We start from the raw sequence: 11205 nt of genomic DNA, 5'->3' as shown, positions 1-11205 counted from the left end.
ATATAGATCTTAAATAGTATTTACAAATTCTAAACTGCAAGTTGACTATAAAGTCACAAGTACTTTAAATATTTAGTAGAATATCATGTAAATTCTAATATAAATTAGATACTAACTTTACCTGTTATTTTTCCAGTGATAACAGTCTAATCTTTACATACTATATACATTAAAATACTAAAAAGTTATAAAATTGTATTTCTCTTACTATGCAAAGAAATGGAAAATACATCAGATCTGTCTTCCTGTACAATATCCAAATTGAACGTTCTATAGTGTTCTCTGCAAAAATAAACGGCACTTTCACATGCAACAAGGCATAAAGTACAAGTCTGTCCATTAGCAGTACGCTATCTGAATGCAAAGTAAACTAAAACGCAATGTCATTCAACCACATAGTCGAAAAATCTAAAGTAAACTGTGGAAAGAGATTCTGACAAACTTTCTGATTCAGACTGAAGTAATAATGAAAAGCATGTAAACTGATTTCCATACAGATCTGTCATTTTAAAAAATGAAAACACAGCATACCGAGAAGGTTGTCATGACAGTATCAAAGCTACTTTGACAACATATAATGGAGGAAAAGTTGATGATCCTGTACGAATTCTGAAGCCCAGCCCTGCCAATGGGCTGCAGCATCTAAGCTGCTTTTTCTATTGACAGTTTCCAAAATTACTTCTGCCACTCGGAATTGCACATCAGTAGTCAGATGAATTCTTTTAGACTTCATTATGCCATGGTGTAACCGTAGCTTCCGCAGTGTAACGCCACAAGAAGCCTGTCCTTAAGGATTTCTTTACTTGGGTATTCAGGTAACTTGAGCATGTTGATACTGAAAAGAACAAAGCCACATCACAGTTCAGCAAGAAACACAACAGTAAGTTTTCTGATTGAAAAACCTTAAGTCATCCATTTATGAAAGAAAACAAACTTGTGCTGCATTACAGTACCATTGAGCACTTGAATATACTGCAGGAAACCAAGGTTTTCTTCACTTCAGTAAATTGTAATACAATAATTTAACTTTAATAATCCCTTTTTGATCCCACTGCCTTTGGTTAAGCAAAATGAAGTAGTAAACAGTGAGAACACATAATGTAACATCATCTAGGTTAAAACCCATCACTTTCATGTTGGATAGTGAATACTCTACAAACTGTTCAATTTTTTTTTTGGCCTTTTAGTGAAACTATTCAAAATAACTGCACTTTTGACTGTGACTGACATGAAAAAGCACTGCTTTTAAGACATTTCAATGAGACTGGTTAACATACCATGTGCTTGATGTTGGTAAAAGATTTGCAGTATATGGCACAGCAGCAATTGTAAAATTTTGCAGTCCACTGCCACCCATTATATGGGCAAAGCCACCATGAGGCACCCTGGAACTGAGAAAGTCACAGAAATTAGACCATTACAAGAATTTATAATCCAAAAAATACAATGTTTACACCGCAAACATCTCTTACTGCTACATGTGACCAGCTACTAAAACTTTTATCAAGCTTCTCCCCTTCTTACCCTTATCAAAATTCTGATTGTCTAAATGTTTTTAATTACAATATTGAATAATGCATTTCTGCATTTAAATTAGGCAAATTCAATAATATTTAAGAGAATTCTGTTTGCAAAGAGGACTCATTTCTACCCCAGTTTTTATAACAGAACATCATCTTAGTTTAGCCTCAGTTTAGGCAAACGCCTATGGTTATTTATATAGTTTAAGAAATACTGCATCGTAAATAAGTTTATTCTCAGATTACTATCTGTGGGACAACTGACGTGCGTCCTTGACCTGTCTTTTCATTTACTACTTCAGACCACATATTTCAAGTAACTAATAAAACCATTACATCAGTCACACTATCACACCATAATGACCTTTAGCAAAACCAGAACACTGAAAAAAATCACTGGCATCTTCAGGAATGCATTCTCACTTAATCATACTACTCAATTTTTTTTTTCTTTTTACCAATATATTATTCAAGGATTACTCAAGGTGTAATTGCCCTGGAGTCTTCAGAGTCCCTCCCTATAATTTTAAACTAACAAACAGAATAAAATTCAGACATTTTAATAACATCAACTTAAGTTGGTATGCATTACAAGGCAACATGCTGTTAGCACAACCCGCACACCAAAAAAAAAACCAACACAAAACTCTAATGAAAGGGTAAGGACTAAAAGAAGCTGATCGTGAGCCAGCAATGCATCCTTGCACCAAGAGTGGCCAGCAGCCTCTTTGGTCTGCATCAGGAAGAAGGTCAGCAGCAGGCTGAGGGAGGGAGGTGATTTTTTCGCTGTACTCTGTGAGAAACATCTGGAGTCCAGCTCCAAGCTCCCCACTACAAGAGGGACAGGGACATGTTGCAGTAAGTTGAGCAAAGGGCCACAAAGCTGGTAAGGGATTGGAGCATCTGACACAGGAGGACAGTGAGCTGGGACTGTTCAGCCTAGAGCAGACAAGGCTCAGGGGAATCTGATCAACGTACATCAATATCTGAAGGGAGGATTAAATAAGACTGAGCACCAGTCTCAAGATGGAGCGCTCAGTCACAGGACAGGAAGCAATGGGCCCAACCCGAAATCCAGGAAACTTCCTTTTAAACATGAGAAAACCTTTTTTACTGTGGGGTGGTCAAACAGTAGAACAAGTTGCCCAGAGAAGCTGAGGAGTCAGCACCCCTGGAGACAGTCAAAACCTGTCTGGACAAGACCTTGAGCATCCAGCTCTAGCTGTCCCTGCTCTGAGGATGGGGTTGGACTAGACAACCTCCAGAGGTCCCTTCCAAACACAACTATTCTGCTATTTTGTAGCCAGCAAAGAAAGAATCTGATATAACAAAATAAACCTTCCATAAAATATATAACAGCCATTAGAATTTTTGATTACAGGTTCTTACATTAAAAACAATGCTCCCATATTCACAAAATCAAAGCCATTGTAAAAAACAGGAGCAAGAATGGAAAAGAAGAATGAAATGATGTTTCCACTCACAGCAAAACTCCTTGTCAGAAATGCGAAAGAGGAACTGTTGCTACAGCCAGATGTTAAGGCGCTAGGACAGGGCTTACAGTAATACTTTTCAAACACACCTTCAAGAGCTAGCTATAGTATCCGACACACAAATCTGTATCGCCTAGCTTAATGACAGCAACACTGGGCATACAGTTCTAGCACCGGTATATAAGGCAACTACTATAGAGGGAAGTACTGATTATTTGCAGCATACTGCTTCTGACCTACAAACGGAATTGTGCTCACAGCCACAGTTCAGAACAGTTGTAAAGATTTTACAGTGGTACTCTTTTATACTATGGTTTTGGCTCACATTTCTAATACAGTGCTGCCTCCCCTGTAGTGACTTTTCTTTCTCCCCTCTGATGAACCAAGAGAACTCCACATTCAAATCAGCAAAACACAGACCTAAACGTTTCATTCGGTGTACTATAAGCAGAATTTTTTTATTAATTTTTTTTTCATAAAACAGGTCAAAATTGTACAGTACAAACAAGGCTTTGAATATTTAAAAGTAATAAATGGCTGCCAACTTATGCCTCATAGAATGAGTTTTCTTTCCAAGCAAAAGACTACTAATATAGTAAGGAAAGCCTTCAAAATACATGCAAATAAGATCACAGTATCCTACCTCTCCTACTGCATGTGCAAATAGCCTTCAGCAAGAGCAACAATACATTTTCATAGCTTTGGAAACTTCAACACTATTAAAATGTTTAAGTCTACACCTGAACCTTAATTTTTCTACCTATTTTTCCACTTACAGATTTTGCATAAACTTACTTGAAATGAAAAAAGTATAGAAGAGATACTTCAAGCTACTTTCCTTATCTTTTGTTTTACTTTTAAAAGTAGTCATATATATCTATCACATTTATCAACTATGCCGAATTTCCCTTAAACCAGCATATTACTCAACAGAAACTACAGTCCCCCAAGTTAAATCGCAATCCTGACACTTGCAGAATATCAATAAAGCAGAATTTATCATAAACTGTCAACACTTCCCTCCAACTGTTAACTAAAAACCTGATCAAAAGTTGCCAATGGATAATTAACAGTAATTTAGCCAAATACTATTACACATGCGCCAAACAAATCAAGGGCAGCAGGCAAATGTCAAAGCATGTGGAACCGGCAATACCGTCTCAAGCACCTGTCAGCAGAGAAAAAGTAGGTGGTGCTTAAGTAAATTTTCATGTCCCCAACATGGGGCACAAGAATATTTAGGCTTTTTCTTGAGTGTGCTAAGACTTCCAAACATTGCTCATGACAATTACTTTACTGCTAAAAGATGTCTCAAAACCGGTATTAATGGTGATGCAATGGTATCTTCACTGAAACTACCAAAGGAAGACTTCACTACATTGAAGACAAAAAGGTGTAAGAAGGGGGAAGAAGACAAAAGGCAAAGTTTAACAAGTGTTTAGAGAAGTCAGACAAACACTAAAGACATAATTAAATACAATTGTTTTATTTCATTTGCTACCTTAATTTCACAGTTTTTGATTGGAAAGAAAGAATAGTACCACCTCACACACACCCCAAAAAAAAAACCCCACAAGTGAATACGCAGAAAAGATTAAAGGAAAATGGAGGAAAAAAAAAAAAAAAAAAAAAGAAAATTTTGCATGCAGCCTGCCAACCAGTACACACAGAAACAATTCTTCACTAAGAAAACAGAAAAAGATCACAGTTTGAAATCAGGCACATTTTCAGTTTAAAACGTTACTTAAGATACTGGCTTGTACCTGACTAACCTGGTGTTCTAGCTGACAGACAACTCAGTATCTATGTTTTCCATGCCCAAAAACTAGGACTGTCTGGGGTTTATTTGCAAAAACGCAAGCTGTATACCATTATTAGCGGTAATGCTCAAAGGTTAAATTTTTATGGAAAAATATACCTATTATATTTCAGTCACTGAAGAAAAAACACAATGGGTTTCTACTAGCTGATACAGAAAAAACCCAAGCAATTTGTTTTTAAGTTCCAGCCTGGAGCTCTTAAAAGACATACCAAAAATTTCCTTCCTACGAACAAGAAACTGGTAAGAATTAGTCAGTATGTAATTTGTGACCAAAATGAATGGTGCTTAAGCACGTATTAATCAGACAACATAATTGTTTACTTGATAGACAGCATGCCTTAGAATCCAGTAGATTATCCCAAATGCCATGAAAATAGTGAATTCCACTTCAGTATCATTTGGAATGTTTTAAGAAGCATCTGAAACATGACCTTACATCTTAAAGATCCTTATTTGCCGTCTAGATTTAGAAATGGACTAGTCCACTAAAAATGAAAGACCAGCAGCTGACGTGCAATGGATGTGCAGTTAGAACTGCAGGAATCATTTCTGCAGAGGACAAAAAAAAAGAAAAGATGGATGTGCATAGAACTAGCTTCTTAAATTGTCGAGAGCCCTGAAAACAATGAAATTCACAATAAATCCAGTGAAACTAATATCATTTAAAGACTGTGCTATTTGATGATACATCTGTGACTGTGAAATTCCTTGGTATAAAAGACAAGGTTCGATCATCTTAATTTGTATTTTACCATTGCTTAACCAGAAAACTTACAAACTACTACAATTCTAGAATATGAAGGGAACATCAGAATACGAAGATGGTGCAATCTCTACTTGCCACCAGAAAAAGACATGGATTACACAGATCAGGTGCCACATGTACGTCTACGGATCCACTTTGCAAAATGTCTGTATACACAAACTCGGCAACCCACCCAGCTCACAGGGGCATTTATTGTTCAAAACCTTCCCCCGCTGCCCCCAAACCACAGAGGAAATAGAAGTGGCTTTCCCTGAAGAACAACTAGAATTTAGGACAGAATACCTACATAAAGCAAACAGAGTCTTGCCTAACGTTACATCTTCACTTGATCTTGACACACTGCACTAATGCTAAATTCAACTCGGCTTTAGGAGAAGGATGTTCTGTTTACACTGACTGAAGTGATACCTAGTTACCTCATATATTAAAGCCTATATTGATTACTGGAGAAGCCTGGAGCCACATAAATATGCAACAGGAACAAGAATGTAAAGCGCAGTTAAATTCACTACTGCCTTGTTAAAAATTGCCTGGGACAGCAACAAAGGCTTCTTGCAAAGTAGTCAAGTATAATAAATACGTAATCAATCATTTTGCTGGCAATACAGGCAGCAAAAGTATTAACACACACTTTGTCTACTTTGATCAATATATAGAACACCCAAGTATGCAAAGCAGTTTCCAGTTAGGTGATCTTGTACGGTAATCTGAAGTCTCTTGACTTATTTCAGAGTATCCAGACAATATATTTGTTGTTACAGAAGAGTTTCTCACCTGCCAGTAACGAACTGTAATAGTAATACTCTTTCTTCCTGAGTTAGTTCTTCCACAACGTCCCAGAACCACTAAATGAAAAATCAATTAGTTTGTATTTTCCATTAAATACTTGTAGTATTTGAAAAGACCATGGTAAAACAATAAATGGAATATTTGTGTGTTTGTTACTTAAATGATGGAAATTTTCACGTTAAATTCATGCATAACTAAGTCACTTAATACACAACTATAGTATAAAAAACCTCCACAAATTTCAGCCAAAATAAGCTTCCATAAACACACAGAGAAAATGACAACAACAATAGCACCTTTTTTTGGATTAAAATGCAGTAGTCTACATTATTAAAAAAATAATTTTACCTGAATAACTTGGTCTCCTCTCTCATAGCCACTGGTGTATTCTGTATTTTTTAACCAATCATTCACATCAATTTCTGGCATACCAGACAACAAAAGCTCCTTAAGAAGAAGCACACAGATGGTGATTAGTCCTCCTGACTAACAGTTAATTTCAAGTGTCTATGCTATTTTAAAAAGTAATGCTTTAAGAAATATAAAAATTACAGTGCTTTTTCTATTTAGTTGCAACCTTACGGAACCTACAACTAAATTTTAGTGCAAGAAGATTCTTGACTGCAGGTAACTTCACATGATCTGTTTAAGTACACATATCAAGGGATAGAAATTACTGCCGAAGAACCTAAAAGAAAAAAACCTCTGAGTTTTGGCAAGACTTGAGACAAAACTTCATATGTGCTGCTTACAGAAGATCAAACAACCACAAAAACTTACTGGAATTTGATTCAGTGACTCAGAAAAAGTAGAGAAAATAGACAGCATGTCCTTACTTTTAAAGAATTTCTATCTTCCTGAAAGAAATTATGTAAAGGTTTAAAGGCCACAACATCATGATCCCATTTTGAAATTGCAATTTAAGGCATTTATCACTGGCATGTGAAGTTATCACATTCCAGAAAGACTGTCATTCTAAGTAATCAGGATAAGCAGGAATACACACATTGAGATCCTCACTGATAGATGCCCAGGAAGCAAAACCCAAGTGAAAGACACAAAATGTTTATTTTGTGGGTACTGAGCTTTCCTTCTACACCGCACTACAATACTGATGAAGTATAATGAACAAAGTATTTAAAGGAGCATAGGCATTTCTGCTTACCAATTCATATTCATCAAAAAGCTGGATCAAAGATGGTGGAATGAACATATGGAAGCCTTGTAAAAAGGCATTTATCTGAGGCTGAATGGCTCTTGTCATTCTAAGCTCGGTGACAAGCTGGACATACTCAGCCTGCAAAGGAGAAAACAACATTAAGACATACAACAGCAAAAATACATAGTGCTCATGCAAACTCACACACAGTCCTCAACACATTACAAATCTCATCTACCATAAGATGTCAGAAGTCCCTATGCACTTTTCACACACGGAAGCGACCTAAAATAATTCAGAAAACCCCTCAGAGTTCAGAGCCCCTTCTGCTCTTTCCCTTTCCTTCCTTCCAAAGACAATTCCCAAACAGAAACGTTTAAATTGTAACATGAACCAGTCAAAAACAGGCGCTTGGACTAAGATAAAGCAAGTGAATAAAGTTGAAGTTTTTCATGCCTACAGCTAATACAACCACCACTGTGATCATCTAAGTACATAAACAAGGCAATGTTTTTAAAGCAAAATATTCTATTAAGCAAACTGACATAACTCAGAAAAATAGGGTAAACTTCTGAAGGAATATTTGTGAGCCAAAAAGCTTTCTGGCTCTCCCCTTACCTCTGGGAACCTAGCAGAATATATTACTTACCTCTACAAGCTTTGTTGTCTTAATACCAATTTCAATTTTTTAAGAAAGTCTTGAAAAATCTCCTCAGTTTTTAAAAAGGAAAAAAAAAAAATCCCACACAGAAAAGCATGCATACCATAACCATGTGAATAGACAATATCGTAGTTTGCATGCTTTAGAGATTTGGGGGCTCTGTCCCCTTTAAAAAGATGCCAGTTCAAAAAGGAATCAATCAGAATTTTGCTTTTGTTAAAAACAAAAGCTTAGGAGACAGTTAATGGAGGAAGGTTTTTAGAATAAGACAGACCAAAATGCCTACATTTAAGCTGTATAAACACGTCTCATCTACCCTGACAAAATTGGCAAGTCTAATAAAGTTTCTTCAGTCAAGAAAAGAGATTTCTACTTGAGAACAAAATTTATTCCTAGATTATTTATGGTACTCCATTTCAAAGTAATGCTTTGACTTCCTAATCATGATTTTTAATAATGAAATCATGAAAAATATCTCCCAATTAAACGACCTCAACTATCACCTTCCCTCAAGACTATAATCTTACAAAAATACTACCTTGATTTTTAAGTTTAAAAAACCATTAACCTGAACTTTTAGGTTCTGAAACCTGCACAAAAGCAACCCAGCATTCTTTCTTTCCTCCCTTTCAGAAAAAAAAGAACGAATTTCAAAACAGAGGAATATTTTTCAAAGGCAGCTCCTTACATTCACAGAAGTACAGAGGGGTTGTCATTTGCTTTGCAGTGGGAAGATATTTTTTAATGCATTACCACCATTTTATTAGAGTGAGAAGACAATTTCTGAAGTGCTCTAAAGAAGAGGAACATTACCTAATCATACCTTCAACTGCAGTGCTGTTCCTAAAATCTAGTTTCAATCTAGTAATCTCCCTAGGCTGCTTCTAGTACCAGTGGAACTGAAGACACCTCCCTTCTCTAAGGAGAGGGGTAGTCAAAGGTAATTAACTGCACTAGACAAAAGTCAGCCTCTGTGAATACATCTTACAAGCTCCAGGAAGAAATCAGAAACTTTAGCAATGTCAGGATTAGAAGTAATGCTATCACTGGTCTTCAATGATCAGAGATACTTGTTTTAACATCTCTTAAGCTGCTGTTACATAAATTAGGCTATTCAGAAAACAGTGTTGTGAAAAGAAACTCACAATCTTATTTAAAAAAAATATATATAAAAAATCTGACAAACACTTATTTTCTGCATTACAAAAATATTTACATTGAACACTTTCATTATGAGAGAAAACAGTTGCTGTGCTTTAGGTCTAACAAGAAATGTTGTGAATAGCCTGGAACAGCTGAGCATCCTGACTATCAGCACTGACACATGCTGAAAGACCCATACCACAGAATTTACATAATATATGTCAGTAAAAAAACCCGATCAATTTGGTTTTCTCTCTGTTCACTTTATTTACATTTTATTCCCTCTCAGAAGCCTTAGGAACACATTACAAAACACAAATACCTACATAATTTCAGATCTACATATGAATTTCTACACAGTGCATAAAAAGTACAATCCAGCCTTCTTTTATGAGGGGAGATTTGATTGAACACACATGAGATGGGCATCACAAATATGATGACAAAGTAGTTTGGGTGAAGGGTTGTTCTGTAGTTTCCTTTGAGGTAAATCAAGCAGAGATCATGCTTCCCCGATTTCACAGCCCCGTCTGCTGTGAGACAAGGATCAATGTTCATTATGATGTTCAGATTCAGGGAGCAGCTCCATTCCAAAGCTGTTTAAAGAAATACTGTAATTTTTTACTGCCAAACAGCACGGCCAGCTCACAGACAGACAAGCCCCAGGAGGACAGAGAAAGCCATAGGATTGTGGAGATTTGCACCATTTTTTAGAATAGCATATGGTCAAACTCTGCCTAGCTCCAATTTTATTTTGTTCCTGTAAAGCAAATAGAAAGCTGCAAAAATATACACAGCAAAGAACAAAGAGAAATGCATAGCATGGACACTGGACAAAACCTGACGCTTTCCTTTGAAGCCTCTCCATTACCATGACAAAAGGCAGTTGATCCCCTACTATAACTGATACTTCAGCTGGCACTACATGGATGCTCTAGTTGCAAGACTGGAGCATTTGCATCATATGTTCCCACAACCATTCACCTATTACACAGCTGATGTAAAAATAGAAAATTCCCTCATTCAAAGAAAACAACTTTCTACAGACAGCTATTACTACTGCTCCTCAATGGGGCACTTACTCTTATTTTCATTTTCAGTAAGAGGGATATGGATTGTTTGGTGGTTTCTGTGGGGGTTTGTTTTGGTTTTCCTGTGGGTTTTTTTGTGGGTTTGTTGGTTTGGTGTTTTGTTGTTTGTTTTTTGGGTTTTTTTTTTAAGGAATAAAGATCCACTCCATTTCATTAAAAAAAAAAAATGCTATCCTTTAAACAGATAATTGCTAGTATGCATACACAGCAAATTCCTTTAGAATTTGAATTTTCTTCTCCCAGAGGTATAGCAAATGCAATGAGTTTTAAACAGCGATCTTTTATTCCTCAGGTAAAGGCAGAAAAAAAAAGAAAGCTATCTCTTCCATGAAAAAAAAAAAAATGTTTTATAAAGGAAAGTAGACACTTTCCTGTTTAACCTGCTAGAAACTGTCAAGCTAAAACATACTGCAGAACAATGTCACATTAAAGAAATATGGGAATTTCCACTAAAACACAGATCAATTTTCAAGAATGTGGTTCATCCCTGTCATAAATCAGTGAACAAGACACAGTGCCATCTTACAGATGTTTGTTGACTTCACATTTTGCACTTTCAAATTCAAGAACCTATTAATATTAGCAGTTTCAAAGCTACCACAGTCACCTGTTTCTTACCACCTTTCAAATAAAAGCTATACAAACTCTCATCCCCTTCTTCCACAGCTGAGGAAGGCTGATGAGCCAGAATGGATGCATCTGCTCTACACGTGTTCAACCACCCTTTTTAAGTCTGTGCCCCAAGTCAGAAGTTAACAGAG

The 11205-nt window shown here is 36.3% G+C and overlaps 1 protein-coding gene across 4 annotated transcripts in view; it reads right to left on the bottom strand.

Annotated features, from left to right (window-relative positions):
* Positions 1-212: 212 nt before the first annotated feature.
* Positions 213-11205, bottom strand: part of HACE1 (HECT domain and ankyrin repeat containing E3 ubiquitin protein ligase 1) — a 58156-nt gene continuing 47163 nt past the window's right edge. For all 4 annotated transcript variants that reach the window (XM_086461338.1, XM_086461339.1, XM_086461340.1 and 1 more), the window contains 5 exons: positions 7556-7687; positions 6739-6837; positions 6376-6446; positions 1278-1391; positions 213-835 (listed from right to left, as the gene is read on the bottom strand). In XM_086461338.1, coding sequence (XP_086317464.1) covers positions 733-835; positions 1278-1391; positions 6376-6446; positions 6739-6837; positions 7556-7687 — 519 coding nt within the window. In that variant the 3' untranslated portion in view covers positions 213-732. The remainder of the gene's footprint in view (positions 836-1277; positions 1392-6375; positions 6447-6738; positions 6838-7555; positions 7688-11205) is intronic.

The sequence above is a fragment of the Leptosomus discolor genome, chromosome 2 (genome assembly GCF_034619465.1).
Source record: "Leptosomus discolor isolate bLepDis1 chromosome 2, bLepDis1.hap2, whole genome shotgun sequence".
In the NCBI taxonomy this organism is placed as follows: domain Eukaryota; kingdom Metazoa; phylum Chordata; class Aves; order Leptosomiformes; family Leptosomidae; genus Leptosomus; species Leptosomus discolor.
This window is presented reverse-complemented; position numbering and strand designations above follow the sequence as displayed.